The sequence below is a fragment of the Vespa mandarinia genome, chromosome 9 (assembly GCF_050613455.1).
Source record: "Vespa mandarinia isolate Hongniang chromosome 9, ASM5061345v1, whole genome shotgun sequence".
Taxonomy (NCBI): Eukaryota; Metazoa; Arthropoda; class Insecta; order Hymenoptera; family Vespidae; genus Vespa; species Vespa mandarinia.
The window spans coordinates 8453828-8470089 of NC_140818.1; the positions used below are offsets into that span (position 1 = coordinate 8453828).

The window sequence follows — 16262 nt, forward strand, 5'->3', positions numbered from 1 at the left end:
AGGATATGGCTCGCTACAATCAAGTCAAAAAGGGATGCACAATGAGTATGCAAGCTGGCCTTAATTCAGCCAAGCAGTACTGTTCTTTTTTTCTTTCTTTTTTCTTTTTTTTTTCTTTTTTTTTTCTTTTTTTTCAATGAGCTTTAAGGATCTACACAATGTACAAATAATATTATGTGGAGAAAGTGATACATGTTAACTATTTGTAGACGATTATATAAAAAATAGAAAAAATATACAAGAGGATGAGTTAATTGCAGTTATTTTTATAAAAGTAATTCTATAGAGAAAAAAATAAAGAAAGAAAAAAATAAAGAAAAAGAAAATAAAAATAAAAATAAAAGAAAAAGAAAAAACGAAAGAATAAAAAAAAAAAAAAAAAAAGAAGAAGAAGAATTAAAATATTTTTACTCAGACTTTAACTAAAAGTTGCTAAACTTTATAAAGCATATATTTATGGGACAAACAAGCAATACAGACAGATGAAAGTGGAGACGCTTGAGGATGAAAATGGTACGTATATATGCATATACAAGTCAATAAAACTAGAAAAAACGGAATATACATGAAGAACTACATGTTTTATGGCTTTCATTGATAATGGTCGCTGCTGGCTCATCAAATTATAGGTAATAATAGTACTGTGTAGTTCTTATAATATTTATCATAACAGTATATAAATTTCCAGAAATACATAGTCATTGTGCATCCTTAAAAACAAAAACATCATCTAGCATGCAAATGAGAACTTCAATTCATATTTGAAACTATAAGGCATGTTTTTTTTTTTAATATATTTTGTGGTAAAACTTACCGTTTGGAGAATTTTGAAGACAACTTGGAGAAAAAGGACGGCCTTGCTAGGGGGCTAATCGCATTTGTGTCCTGTGTATGTGTATGACCCTGCAATTTTTATAAACATTTGTATAGAGAAGAAACAAGATGAAGAGCGATAAAAAATTACGATTGAAAAAGTAAAACGATATTTATTTGTACATACTAGTATATTCACGAGAATCTAATGAAAGATGGACAAAGGACATTTTATATTTTATTATTTTTATTCCTTTTCTATTATCTATTTTTGTCTTATATATAAATATACGTATATACAAATATATATATACACATACTGACCTGAGTATGAGTACGTTGTGCTCTGTTTTGTCCAGAATGGAACGTACTACGACTTGGAACATTTCGTGGAAATGCCGGTGTTGTTGGTGTTGCCAGTCTATTGCTTGGAGGTACACCCAAGCTAATAAAAAATATGTATTTTACAGTGAACATTATTTTTTTTCTTCTTCTCATTACTATACTCTATTTCTTTGTCATATATTTTATTGGATTCTTACATATTGCGCATAAAAATATAAGTCTGTGCAGAAAATTTGCATATATGTATGTATATATATATAGATATATATATATTCTTTTTTTTTTGTTCTTTCAAAGAGACAGCATAAATGATATGCAGAAGTATAATTCGAGAAGACAAATTCGATTGAGAATCGAATATGTACTTATTTATAAATTTACAACTGTCATGGAAAGCTTTGCTATAAAAATTCACATATCAGTTAAGCAACATTCCATGTATAGATATATAACAGAGTATAATGTAATATAAGCATATTTTATATTTAGTTTAGATTTGTTTCTTTTTTTCTTTTTATTAAAAACTATATTTATCATATTCATACATGCATCAATAAATACTTCAAAGAAGTCAAATGAAATCGATTAACTATATTCTATTAGAAACTGTGAGAAACGAATGAAAATAATCATTTTCCTGTATAGAATATTCAAGTTTTATACTTTGAAGTACTTAAGTATTAGTTGATGAAATTGATATTCACGTAAATATTAATCGTTATTTATTATTTTCAAACGAAAAACATTGATTTTTATTATATAATTTTCTTTAGAATCAACACTTTCAATATTATCAAACTTTTTGAAAAATATAGCATATCTAAAAATACTGTACCATTGCATACATGCATACTAACTAATGATCTAGTGTCATGTAACTGCAAAACATTTTATGGATCTACAATGAATAAAGATCAAAGAGTTTTTCCCTTAAGTTTTTCACTCTAATTTTGATCATGATGTCTATACACAAGGTAGTGCATATTTATCATTTGAGGGATGAAGGTGATGCATTATAAAATGTATAAAGGCGAATGTATGAAAGGTGATATAGTATTAAAACATAGGAAACAAAGGATATAATATGATACATGCAAATGAAAGATACAGGAAAAGAGAGAGCAATGAACAAATGACCAAAAACTGTCCTAGAGAATCTATGCAGAGATGATTATTTGAAATTATGTGGAATATCTTGAGAGGTTCAACTGTTTAGCAAACTAGAAAAATCTGATAGCGCTTCATTATATAATGATATATAAATAATGAAAACCTTAATGATATAGTATAATTCCTTGTTACCCTAAGAGAGTTAGTGGCCCAAAAGAGTAGAAGCAATCAGATGTATGAAGAAATGTATCTGAACATTTTATAATACAGGAATGTATAAAGGTTGGTCGATAAGGTATAGGGGACCTGTACCTCTGCCTAAGAGGGTCAGCAGTGGCGAGTAAGGAGTTGTGGGCGTTGCGTGGTTGAGGGTCCAGTAGTGAATGGTCGCTGGGAGGTACGCCACTGGAGGAACGGTGACCTGCACTGATGCTCGCAGACTTGGTGTGACCCCGTGTTGGTCTAGTGCCTTCGCCCAGGCTGTGCACAAAACTAATGAACAAATTGCCTGGCCCTACTTTTCTGCATGTTAGACCTATTCTCCGCATTTATAGGATGATAAACTATGATACTACACCTTAATCCTCACTAACTATATACTAAAAATATTCTATTGATATCCAATATACTCTAGAAGTATCGTAAAAACGACCTAATTAATTATAATTTATATAGATAAAAATAATGCAGACATGTGACATTATATAACTTTGTTGTAGACTATATATTTCTTTGGTTTCGACTATTATTTATTTTCATTTATTCAAGATAACAATGTTATATTATGGAAAAACTTGAATATATGTGTATATTATACATGATATGTATACGTCTATTGTTAGAAAAAATATGAAAGAAAGAAAGAAAGAAAGAAAGAAAGAAAGAAAGAAAGAAAGAAAGAGAAACAAAAGGAAAAAAAGAAGAAGAAGAAGAAGAAAGGAAAAGAAAGAAACTTTATCGCGCGAAGAAGTTTAGGAAATACAAAAGGATGGAAAAAGGATGAATATAAACGAAAGAAATTGTTTGCTAGAAATAACTTCATTCTGCAAATATTTGTATGAATAAGAGAATCAAAATATGACGCTAGAACATAAGAATGATGTATGATGATGTTAATGAATATGTTTTTCTATACACACACGTTCTTAGACCTAAAAGTATTTGAAAAATAGAATAAGACATGTGGATGTAACTGTGGTTCAATGTAATTTTAGCAAGCATCTGTACATGTATGCACGTTGAATTAGATTGTTTGCTTAATACATCTGTCAAGCCATAAAGAAAGTGAACTGCAATGACCGTCTGGCAGGCAGCAGCCAACATGCTAGAGCAATGCAACAAACAAATAAACTCCCTGGGCTCTGCTGACAGATTCTGTTATCTCATCCAAACTTTTTCAAATTTTTTTCTAAATTAGTTTAGTACTCTTAACATACAAGTAATTAGTCACCTATAGTTAGTAAGATTAGGAATGTTAAATTGATAAAGGTGTCTAAAAATTTCGATACACAATCTCTAAATTTCATTTTTCGTATATCTTGCTAGGGAGAAAAAAAAAAAAAGAAAAAGAAAAAGAAAAATACTAGGGCAGATACTGGATATAATATATTATGTTTAATTAACATTTATAATTAATGATTTAAACTTAATTTAACATTTCTTATATATTTTCTTATACATTTTTTCGTGTATATTAGAAATCCAGTATCTTTTACGTGGATCATATATTAATAAAGCAGGCTGCCTGAAATAATGCCGGAATAAAAATATTATCAATAAAGATTCGTAATTTAGATTTCAGGGAACCTCTTAATTTATATAAAATCCAAGATGATGGTTTAAATAATATGAAATAAATGAAAATTTTTGAATGAAACTATACCTGGGTACGTCGTTGGTTCTTTCAGTAGAAGAAGATGTTTTTGCTTGGTCATAGGAGATGGTGCTACGTCGACCAACAGAACCAGGAGCAGGTGAGGTAAGTGGCCGAACACCACCTACTCCTGCATTCATTGTGTTGCTCTTGTTGCCCACCCTTCCTTTACTACTGGGACTTGTACCCACGCCTAGAATGAACATTGTCACTGCAAGCCTCATTAGATATGGTTCAACACAAAACAAAGCAGCATACATTAAATTATAACAGACAAGGCAAGGTTTAGAAGAACAATGGCTCTGCAGAGCTATATCAATCCTGCTTCCGTGTAAAACAAATCGTGTATAACTCTTGTCTCTTTATTATATACGTATAGTAATTAAAAATGAAAGATAAAAAGAAAATTATATATAATGCATTCAAGTAAAAAAAATAATAATACTTGAATTTGATTACTTATATAAAACAGTGTGTCAAAATATGAAAAGTCAAAAGATTCTTTCTAGAGACACACTGAAAAACGAAGCAGGTATAGTATGATATTTAAGGATCATGACATGGTATTAATCATGAGATTGTACGATGCAAAAAAAATCATGATCAAACACGGTGTAACAGACAGACATATGAGATAATATGTGAACAATATAAAGTTACAAATTAATAATCAATTAAATAAATTAGCAACGAATCCACTGCAACCTTGTCCAAAGCAAATGATTTCCGAAGCTCTAAGGATATAGCATAATAAGCAAATAATTTGTTCCTAAAGTGCCTCGTATAGAGAGTACTTAAGAACAAGGTGAACTCACTAGTATCGAGTTGCCCAGGACTGTTTTTTGGGGCGGAAGGTCGAGCGGCAGAAACACGAGCACTATTCTCCTTGATCGTTGCCGCATCTACAGTATTCTGCCGTTTGAAATTGCTACCACCACTACTGGTAACTGTTCCACCAGTTACAGCAGGAGCATGATTATGATTCGTTGCATTACCTGGACTTGGTGCACCTCCTAAGAGATACATTTTTTTTTTTTTTAATAAATTTCTCCTCAAATCCATCATTTTTATCAATGTGGCGCGCGTAGAAAAAAAAAAAGAGAGACAGAGGGGTAGGGGCATGCTTTTAGCATAAAACTATTAGTTTACAGTTAAGAAAATCTGCTTACCCGATTATAACGTTCGTCCTTTTTCTTTTTTTTTTTTTTTCTTTCTTTGTTTATATATAGTTTTCACATAACATTTTAGTTAGACCGTTATTGTATTAAAACATGACATTCACTTACGAAGGGTTTCGCCACCAGACGAGGCCCGTCTGCTGGGCTTTGGATTGCTAGCAGAAATACTTCTGTGAACACTTCTGTGTGACGGACTTTGTACAGCACCACCTGTACCTCCTCCACTACTTCCTCCTCCGCCCGAACCAACTTGTGCAGGAATAGTGCGCAATGATAAAGAACTGCCAGACCGCGAGCCATCACTTTCAGGCTATTTAGAGAAAAGCGCAATTAATTATTGAGAAATATTAACGAACGAAAAGGGGGATATATAAATGTTCTAATACATCCATCAACATGGATTCTCTTTTTCTTTACTTACATCCGTTGTTTTTCTGCCTAATAGCAAATATGTCGCGAATACATCATCATATTTAGCTTGACCTAATGAGTCTTCGATTTCGCTTCTCGTATATCCCATATTAGCTAAGGCCTCTGAAACAAATACGTGAATCGGCATAGTCACATCAATTAAAAAAATGTATATTCTACAGATAACATATACGATACGACAATAATATATCTATATATTTTAAAATTAAGATAAGAGATATTAATCTACGTATACATATATATCAAAATGAAAAATGATTTTTATTTGATTGGCTCGAGATAATAATAATAATATGTATGGAATATATGTATGTATGATGTTAAATCGGAAAAAGGTTCGCTAATACACATTATTAATACTAATTAACATAAACTGTTACTACACAAGGACAAATTAGAAATTATTACATGCACATAGATATATCAGTCGAAAAAAAATATTGTATACGATGAAAATAAGCACAAAAGAATAATTGAACATAGCTGTGCAATAATTCGTTTAACGAATCGCTTTATTAATAAAAATTTAACGAAACGCGTATTAGTTTATTATTATTACATGCGATTACGCGAATTTATCTATTAAATGATGCATCAACGCGTTTAGTTAAATAATATTAAATAAGATTCTCTGATATATCCGTAGTTACTAAGATAATATATAAGAATATTTCCTGATACGTCTTCCGTTGTGGTCAATCTTTTTTAGAACATGACGATGCGATTAGTAGTATAAAGGATATCTCACAAGAGAAATGACAGTCTTTTTTTTGGTAGAAAATGCTTTTATAGAAGTCAAGAGTGCCCACATTAGATATGGAATGCTAAACATAAAAACAGTAAGTAGTAAGTGTTATGTACATACTGGCAGACTCACCTATCCTCTTGTGGTCTTTATAATCAGGTTCAGGTTCTAAGTACGGTTTTAATTCATCATCTTCATATCCCATATTCATCCATTTATCCTTCATTATATTCTGTAAAGAAATGGGAGAAAAAAAAAAAAAAAAAAAAAAAAACACAAAAAAAAAAAAGAAAGAATCAACGCTTTAAATTATCTCATACTTTGTACGTTTTTACATAACTCACGAGTTTAATACTACTCGAACCTTATCTCCACGTACCTCTAATGAGGCCCGCTTCGTAGGGTTAAGCACCAAGAATTTTTTCAGGAGATTTTCACAGTCGGTGGACATGTAAAATGGGATCCGGTACTTTCCTCTTAACACCCTTTCCCTTAACTCCCTCAGTGTTGACCCATCGAATGGCAGTGAGCCAGATACTAATGTATACAGAATAACACCCAACGACCATACGTCCACTTCAGGTCCGTCATACTTTTTACCTGTCATGGTATAACGAAAAAAAAAAAAAAAAAATAAAATAAAATAAGATACGTTGCCTTTTTAACAGCTAAAAGATGGAAAATGCAAGATCACAATGCTACTTTCGAACCTTGGAAAAGTTCAGGCGCCGCATAAGGTGGCGAGCCACAGAAGGTGTCCAATTTGTTACCAGGCGTAAATTCATTACTGAAACCAAAGTCGGCAATCTTTATGTTCATCTCGCTGTCAAGAAGCAAATTCTCGGCCTTTAAGTCTCTATGGATGATCTTTTTCTGATGGCAGTATTGCACGGCAGATACGATTTGCCTGAATTTAGCACGGGCCTCCTTCTCCTTCATTCGACCATGTAAAACGAGATAATCGAATACCTCGCCACCGCTAGCATACTCCATTACCAGGTACAGTGTCTTTTCAGTCTCGATAACTTGGAAAAGTTTCACTATGTTCGGATGGTCGAGCATCTTCATTATCCTTACTTCTCGAAAGAGCTGTATTATAACAGATTATAATTATTTACTTGGAAGATTCAATTTGAACATCTTTGTACTTTTTAATTTCCTAGAAAATGTAATTAACACGGAAAGAATATATATATATATATAGATACACATTATATTAACCTTTTGAAGACTACCCGGATTAAGTTGCGTTTTATCGATAATCTTGATGGCCACCTCCTTCCCCGTAGGCACATGCTTAGCAAGCTTGACCTTGGCGAAGTTACCCTTACCAATGGTTTTGAGTAACTTGTATTTGCCAATGTGCGGTTCCTCGGAGGTACGGCTCCTGGACGACATTCGTCCACCGCTGGTCGACAATGCTCCAACGCCATCCCCTGTCTGCAAATGCAACAAATAAGAAGATACAAATTAACATACATACGAGAATTTTGATTATTATTGCTCGAGTTATAGTTTAATATGTTGTGATAAATAAATAAAAAAATAAAAGAAAAAAAAAACTGAATGAAAGAAACGATCCAAGAATATAATTTTATTCTTAGTTCGGATATACATCCCTACATATACATATATGCATATATAGATATATTAAAAGGAAGATAAAAGTGTGAACAGCGAATCGCACTTGACACTTCCAGGGACGTGCCATTGTCAATGTAATTAATTAAGGCTCGTTAGTAGTGCACCAGATACAGATTATTTCGAACAGAGTTGTGTACATCGCATACAACACGCACTGTGTGTAATGCGAGGAATCAAGGACGCATCTTCTGTTCGTTACGAATTAAACATAAAATGTAATATTCTTCAATATCCCACCCGGAAAGTTAAATGTATGTACATACTCAAAACTTGTATCAATGATGTCTCGTCGTAGAAATTTTAATTTTAGTTACTAATCAATTAAGGTAAGCGATATCTCAAAAGTGTTTTACATTTGGATCGTTAAAGAAAAGAAAAGAAAAAAAAAAAAAAAAGAAAAGAAAAGAAGGAAAAAATAAGAAACGGCAAGTAGCAATATAATTAATTGTCAAGGGAGGTCAATTACCCGCGTGAGGCCACGAGTGACCATCTTGCAAGAGGTGGCCGCAGCAACCTTCGAGGTCGCCAGCTTGAGTGTTCTCTTCGTTATCTCTTGTAAGAAAAAGGCGTCGATATAAAACGCGTCAATGACGATCATTCATTTTGTCGGATCGATCGTTTTGTTCAGGACATACTTTGAATATAGTATCTTGTTGTTTTCTCTTTCTCGATTGATAAAATTCTTCTTTTCCTTATTAAAAAAGAAGAGAAAAAAAACTTCACATCCCCCCCAAAACAACGCTCGACAAATTAATAATTATTAAATAAGAACACGTTGTAAATCTCAATATCTCAGGATAAGGTAAGAAATTTAAGGGGAAGATCTTATTCCATTCTTCGGTATATCGTTCGTCAATAAAATCGTACGGCCAGTTAAGAAATACGAGGAGGTATCATTTAATACACAATAGAACGTCATCTTGAAATTTCTATATATAGAACGATTTCTAACATAGACTGAAGAGGCTTAAAGGCAGCCTTAGAAAGTACCTTTACTTTACTACCAACCCTCCCCCTCTCCTCCCATCCACCAAAGTGCTAAGATTCGACCTTGTTCAAGCGAACAAAGACGTTCCTTCGAAAATGATCGACGAATATCGTACACAATGACTTTAGAAAAATTTTTATATAGAAAAATACAATTAAATGAAGATATATATATATATATATATATATATATATATATATATAAACGTAAAATTGATTAATTCGATCGAGCTAAAGGGACAACAACAACACTCGTAGATTAATTATTACAAGGTAATATAGGACAGAGAAAGAAGACTAGAGAACAACACCGAGTACGCATCCGAGGCAGTGAAGGATCAAAGATTGTATATAAATAATAAAGAACTATGACGATTCCACGTTTGTTGATAATCTTTCGTAGGAGAAGGACAATGACGACAATGACGACAACGACGATAACGACAATGACAATGACAATAACACGATGGAATAATTTCAATCAGTTTCCACAACGAATGCGAGTCAGTTCGTCGTCGTAATCGACGAGAGGACGACGAGGAGACGAACGTAACACGATCCATTCAATGGCTCGCACTATAACGTCCAATTTCTTTTTACACTTTAGACACTATCGACGATTAGAAGGTAAAAAAAAAAAAAAAAAAAAAAAAAGAAAGAAAAAGAAAAAAAAACAAAACAAAAAAAAAAAGAAAAAGAAAAAAGATTCAAATCTTTTGCCTAAGATCTTTCAACAATTGATTGCGTGCGCGCACACAACACACACACACACACACACAGGACACACACTTTCTCTCTTTTCTTCTTGATAAATCGAGACTTCGAAACCCAGTTGTTAATAACACACACAACGATGAAAACGACGACTCCGACCACGATGACAATGACAATGGCGAGGAGGAGGAGGAGATGGAGGTGAAGTAGTAGTAATAGTAGTTGTAATAGTAGTAGTAATAGCAGAGAATGACAATGACGACGAAGAAGAAAATAGACAGGAAGTGTTCCTTAGCTCAAAGATTCTTCTTTTAAAATGATATAGCAACAACGAACAGGCAATAATAGCCAACGTCATCAGGCAAGTAGCAACAGAACACCACCATCACCACACCACCATCACCACATCACCAAGGTCCACGATGTAATCGTTTCTTTAAAAAACTTTTCTGGGTCGTTGTCTCGATTGATTCGTATCGCATAGTCGCTCTACTACCTTTTTAAAGTTTCTCGGATTGATCATCGACATGATCTCTCTCTCTCTCTCTCTCTCTCTCTCTCTCTCTCTCTCTCTCTCTCTCTCTCTTACTCTCTCTCTCTCACTCTCTCTCTCTTTCACTCTCTATCTCAGGAAGGAGCAATCCTTTCCTTTTTCTTCGCGAAACGAATCACCCTCGACTGGTCTCTCTCTGCTGGGTTACAGCGTGCGCGCGCGTGCGAGAGAGAGAAAGAGAGAGAACACGAGAGATACAAGGAGCAGAGAGAGAGAGAAAGAGAAAGAAAGAGAGAGAGAGAGAGAGAGAGAGAGAGAGAGATAGATAGGAAAGAGAGAGAGAGAGAGACCGACAGAGAGTCTCAACACAGCCGGAGGGATGCGAGAAAGGAGAATCAATACGCGGTATGTCGCCACCCCCGGTAGAAGCGAACCACCCTTGAAAGCTGAGCCTACCCTCTCTCTCTCTCCCTCTCTTCTTCTATTTCTCCTCTTCCTCTTCCTCTTCGTCCACCTCGTCGACGTTTGGCTGCCGCCTCCTGAACGACGTCGTCGACGCATGCGCGTCTCTGGGACAAGGAGAGAAAAGAGAGAGAGAGAGAGAGAGAGAGAGAGAGAGGAGGGGGAGGGAGACGACAACATCAAGAGTGGAATTCTACCTACCAGCAGCAACAGCAGCAGCAGCAAAGTCGACCCACCTATATCTGAAGGGGACCAGCAGCACAGCTCGTCGGATTCGCTCGGATACTACTCTCGGATAAAAGAGAATGAGGAGAATGATAGAGGGAGAATCTAGATAGAGTAAAAAAGAAAAAGAGAAAGAGGGAGAGAGAGAGAGAGGACAGAGCTTTTGGTCAGCTGATCAACGGATTCGGTGAGCTAACGGATGTTGGTGAAGGCTACTGCTGCTGCTATTGGCTACTACTACTATTATCAACCATACACGTCGCCCCCATTAGAAATTTTGTCTTATTTCTCACCCTACGTGACTTTCCTTTTTATTACTATTATTATCTTTTTTTTCCCCCCTTCCATCTTTCATTCCTCCTTTTGTAAATCATTTTTAGACTACCTTTGTGAACAAAGTCGGACCACGATGAATTTTCAATCGACTTAATTCTCTTTTCTAAAAATTAATCTCTTAACGACGATCACGAAAATAGAATATACAACAATCTACAGATTATTATTATTATTATTATTATTATTATTATTATTATTATTACTATTACTATTATTATTATTATTATTATTATTCGGGAGCTTTTATCGGATAGAAAAAATTTTTAACAAGGAAGGGGAACGAGTATGTGGGTTGGGAAGGAAGGGGATAAGATAAAAAGTAAAGTCCGACTGGACTGTTCGTCCAAGGTTTATTATTATATCGGGGTGCATACGAAATTCGACAGAGTATATTACGGTTTATACTCTTTACTCTACTCCCCTCTCCCACTCCCACCATCCTCATCCACATCATTTTTACTTTAAACTTTTGGGAATTCTCATTGAAAATATCTACGTTAGAACCGTATCGTGTTCCTCTCAGTACGATTTTACTCGAAAGTTGGACTTTTATAGATGTTATTTGAAGAAGGGAAAAAAAATTATTTTTTTTATTTGCTTTTTTTTTTTTTTTTGTATATTTTTGATAGGTACCTAAATCTTTCCACCCTAAATTCGTTACTCGATCAAGTGCATCCTGGCAAAGTGACTCGATCAATCGAGTTCGATAGATCCCACGATCGTTATGAGCGATGCTTCTCGACTTCTCTCTCTCTCTCTCTTTCTCTCTCTCTCTCTACGGAGATCGTAGAGTCGATGGGACAACAGCAGGGAAGCCATCCGGATTATTTCAGCTCGAACGGATGAGCCGCAGACTGTACCCGACGAGTCATCAATTCGTAGCAGAACCGCATAGAAGTGCATTAACGTTGCAACGCGTTCGTTGCGAACGATTTTGCGTAAATATAGCTATAATATATCCATGCGTCTATATTATTTGTCATTTTCATTTTCCGATCAATCTTCTGATAGATTATCTTCGACTTCTCTCTCTCTCTTTTTTCTTCTTTTTTTTTTTTACTTATATCCACTTTGTTATTATTAAATCTCAATTATCGAGATATTAAATGGAAAGAAAAAGAAAAAGAAAGAAGAAAGAAAAAAAAACCCCTTCAATCAAATTAACATTAAAATAACTTGAGTATCGTCGAGATATCAGATAAAAAGTTGTGTGTGTGTGTGTGCGTGTGTGAGATAGAAAAAGAGAAGAAGGAAGAGGGACAGAGAGAGAAAGAGAGAGAGAAAGAGAGAAAGATTGCGCGATATTTTCAGAACTGTTTGCTAAGTCATTGCGATAGTAGAAACGTAATAAAAGAATACAATCGATAAATTCTGACGAATCGTAGAATCGTGCAAGGTTTGCCTATTTCCTCCAAGAAAAAAGTATTACACATATGTGTATACGCGTATATACATATTTGCTATTCCGATCGAACGTTAGACAGTTAGAAGTACACACGACAATATTTCTTAATAATATTATCGTCCAACATTTCTCACGCGCGAACAATTTTCCTAGTAATTTTTTTTTTTTTGCTGTCGAATGTTAACGTTGAAAATAATGAAAGAGGCAGCTGGCGGATTTGAAAGAACGATAATATAAAAATCGATTCGATGCTACGAGATAACATTAATTAAGATACCATTATCATTATCGTGGATTGAGGGAGGGGATTGTTTAAAAGGGAAGGGGAAGGAAAACAAAAGATATATATATATATAGAGAGAGAGAGAGAGCGAAAAAGAAAGTGAGAGAGAGGGAGAGAAAGAGAAAGATTTTTCGATACCTCCTTCTCGTTACGAACACCTTTCTGCATGACGTCAGAGAGTGGCCTGAAAGTACTGCTCACAATATTGTTCTGTTGTTGTTGCTGTTGCTGCTGCTGATGCTGTTGTAGTAGTAGTTGCTGTTGTTGTTGTTGTTGTTGTTGTAGCTGTAACTGTTGTTGCTGCAGCTGACGTTGATGATCTTTTTTCGTGATGATTGGTCGTACGAGGGTGCGAACTGGTTGCACCCTCGTCTGAGCTCTCAAGGGAATTTCCGTTTCCTGTCCTCGTCTAGTATCGGAAGCTGTCCTCGAGAGCTTCACCGAGGAGGGCTTCTTCGGTGCGATGCTTGCATTTCCGGTTGAGTTTCTCGTAGCGTCTCCACGATGCAACGGCGAGGCCCTTTTATTCAGGTGTTTCGTTTTGTTTTTGTTGCTTGATTTTTTATTCATTTATTTATTTTATTTTTCTTTTTTTTTCTTTTTTTTTTTTTTTTTTTGGCATTCTTTTTTTCTCTTTTTATAAATTTATCTCTTTTTTTGTTTTTCTTTTTTTCGCTTCATCTCGAGAGGAGATATTTCTCTCAAGGTGTACGTGTATATATATATACATACATACATACATACATACATACATACATCATACATACATACATCATACATACATACATACATACATACGTATATATATATGTATATATATTACAAGTTTTTTTCACACGCGCGTGCGTGTGTATATATGTATGCGCACGAAAAATAACGAATGGATACCAATCGACGAGCAAGTTTGTTGAAAGATTCGACAAAGAAAAGGAGAAAGAAAAAAAGAGAGAGAGAGAGAGAGAGAGAGAGAGAGAGAGAGAGAGAGAGAGAGAGAAAGAAATAAAAAAAAGAAAAGAGAGAAAATCCAAATGAAATAAAGCAAAGCACAGTGTTTTATCAGCGAGCCAAACCCCCCGCTATTTTCCTCGTCGTGCCTAATAGCAAATGAGGACGAAACGGCGGAAATCGAAAGAATTGGCCGATCAAATTGGATAAACTAAATGGCAATTCGAGCGAGGAAAGGGTATCGGCAGTGTGGGTGTAATGGAGCGTTGATTGTTGCTCGGATATATCACGAGCGAGTGTGTACGCAATCAAGTTCGACGATAGCGCGCTCGAATAAAGAAAATACATTGATTTTCCTCTTTACGTTGAGGATTATTCGTGCTTGTCGATTAATTTCACGGAACGATCGTTTCTGACGAACGGATGTGAACAAAGAGAGGGGGAGACCAAAGAAAAACAAAAAAAAAAAAAGATAAAGAAAAGAAACAGGAAAAAATTACGAAGAAGAAGAAGAAGAAAAAAAGGTAAATGAATTCGATTGAAAATCGCGCGCATATCAAACACACGCACACATACGGACACCCAGCCACATATATACACACGCGCGAACGAGTATGTACGTAGAATAAATTGATAAAATTTACCCCTCGGCCTCGTCGTCTGTTACATTCTTCAATAGATCCTCGTGTTCCCTGTAACGTAATTCAACCTCGTGTCCAAATTCCTCACTGTTTTCCAATTGACGGGTTTTCGCTGCTGCGATCGTACCCAATTCGATCGCTTTGACCTGTTGTTCCAATCGTTGAAGCATGTCAGTACTTTCCTCGTTAGTATTTTTCTTTTGTTGTTGTTGTTGTTGTTGTTGTTGTTGCTGTTGATATTGCTGTTGTTGTTGTTGCTGTTGATATTGCTGTTGTTCCTGTTGTTGTTGTTGTCGTTGCTTGAATAACAAGTCGAGACTGACAGGTGATTTGGACGAATCGATCGAAGTAACTACTTGCTCGCTCGATAATGGTATCAATGATGGCTCGAGAATCGGTTGAATGATCTTTGAGTTCTTGAAAGCCTTTAATTTTTCTTCGAGATTCACGTCGATCATTGCATTTTCAACAGGCATTGTCCTTCTAGCAAAGACCGGAGTCCTATTTCCATAAGAAGGACTGCACGGTACCTTCAAACAACTTCTTTTCTCGACAACTTGAAGACCTTTATTACCATCTTCAACCAATTCCCATTGTTTCAAATTGTCCAAGGCGGTGGTATGTGTCGTAGGTAGTCTCTTGTTCATTGTTTTTGGACTTGTTAGTTCCTGTCGTCCAGTTTCGTGACCACCACCACCACCGCCGACGCCACCACCAACACCACCAACATTACCAACCGTTAATATGGCAGCTTTTCGTAAAATACTCGGTGGTCTTATCGAGCTTCTACTAGGTTGAGTCCTAGCAAAGGGACTCTCTCGATCCTCCATTATCGAGGAATCGAGTTTATCTTCTTCGAGTGGACACAAATTTAGAGCAATCTTCTCTACGTGTCTTCTCCACTTCTCTATCTTTTTTTTCCCTTTCTTCTCTCTCTCTTCTCCCCACTTCTTTTTCCTAAGACACGATCTTCCCTCTCGGGCTTCCTCGATAGTAAAAGATGTCCTTCATGAAAATGATCGATCGATCGATGGCGTTTCAACATCGATTTTTAAAGTCCACGTTCCTGGGCGATAGAAACCAGAGATGATGCGCACCTTTCTGTTAGAAATAAGAAGAAGAAGAAAGACGTATTGTCTTCGTTAAATTTTCGAATTTTCTCCTTATCGTTGTTGTTGTTGTTGTTTTTTTTTGTTTCGATCTTTGTGTATACATATATATATATATAATATATATATATAATATATATATATATTATATATATATGTATATATAAAAAGCATTGCTCTTTTATATTAGCTGTCGATGGATGTGGACGATGAACGACGACGCAAGGTGCACGCGTTTCTTCGATAAGCTCGACGATTCGTCACTTAACGAGGACTTTTACGTAAAACCCAGACACAATTTCCTTTTACAGTCTTTTTTTTTTCTTTTTTTTTCGTCAAATATATATATATTCTTTTTTTTTTCTTCTCGTAACACATACAAATTAAATAAGCAAGAAAGCAACGGACGGCATACAAAAAACGTAGCTTCGATGACGGAATGTAAATGAATAATATTCAAAGCTTTTCAATGACGAGATTGTGGGGGACAACTATGTGTCATGTACGAGTATTTTTTTTTCT

General features: G+C 35.1%; 1 protein-coding gene across 22 annotated transcripts in view; it reads right to left on the minus strand.

Annotated features, from left to right (window-relative positions):
• Positions 1-16262, minus strand: part of LOC118439989 (serine/threonine-protein kinase MARK2) — an 80853-nt gene that overhangs the window by 11473 nt on the left and 53118 nt on the right. For 9 of the 22 annotated variants that reach the window (XM_085659144.1, XM_085659133.1, XM_085659136.1 and 6 more), the window contains 13 exons: positions 14635-15732; positions 13184-13598; positions 7718-7936; positions 7207-7585; positions 6861-7096; positions 6617-6728; positions 5741-5853; positions 5428-5629; positions 4957-5154; positions 4151-4352; positions 2581-2748; positions 1138-1258; positions 815-903 (listed from right to left, as the gene is read on the minus strand). In XM_085659144.1, coding sequence (XP_085515270.1) covers positions 815-903; positions 1138-1258; positions 2581-2748; positions 4151-4352; positions 4957-5154; positions 5428-5629; positions 5741-5853; positions 6617-6728; positions 6861-7096; positions 7207-7585; positions 7718-7936; positions 13184-13598; positions 14635-15461 — 3281 coding nt within the window. In that variant the 5' untranslated portion in view covers positions 15462-15732. The remainder of the gene's footprint in view (positions 1-814; positions 904-1137; positions 1259-2580; positions 2749-4150; positions 4353-4956; positions 5155-5427; positions 5630-5740; positions 5854-6616; positions 6729-6860; positions 7097-7206; positions 7586-7717; positions 7937-13183; positions 13599-14634; positions 15733-16262) is intronic. The other 13 variants (XM_085659145.1, XM_085659142.1, XM_085659150.1 and 10 more) reach the window with 10 other exon arrangements.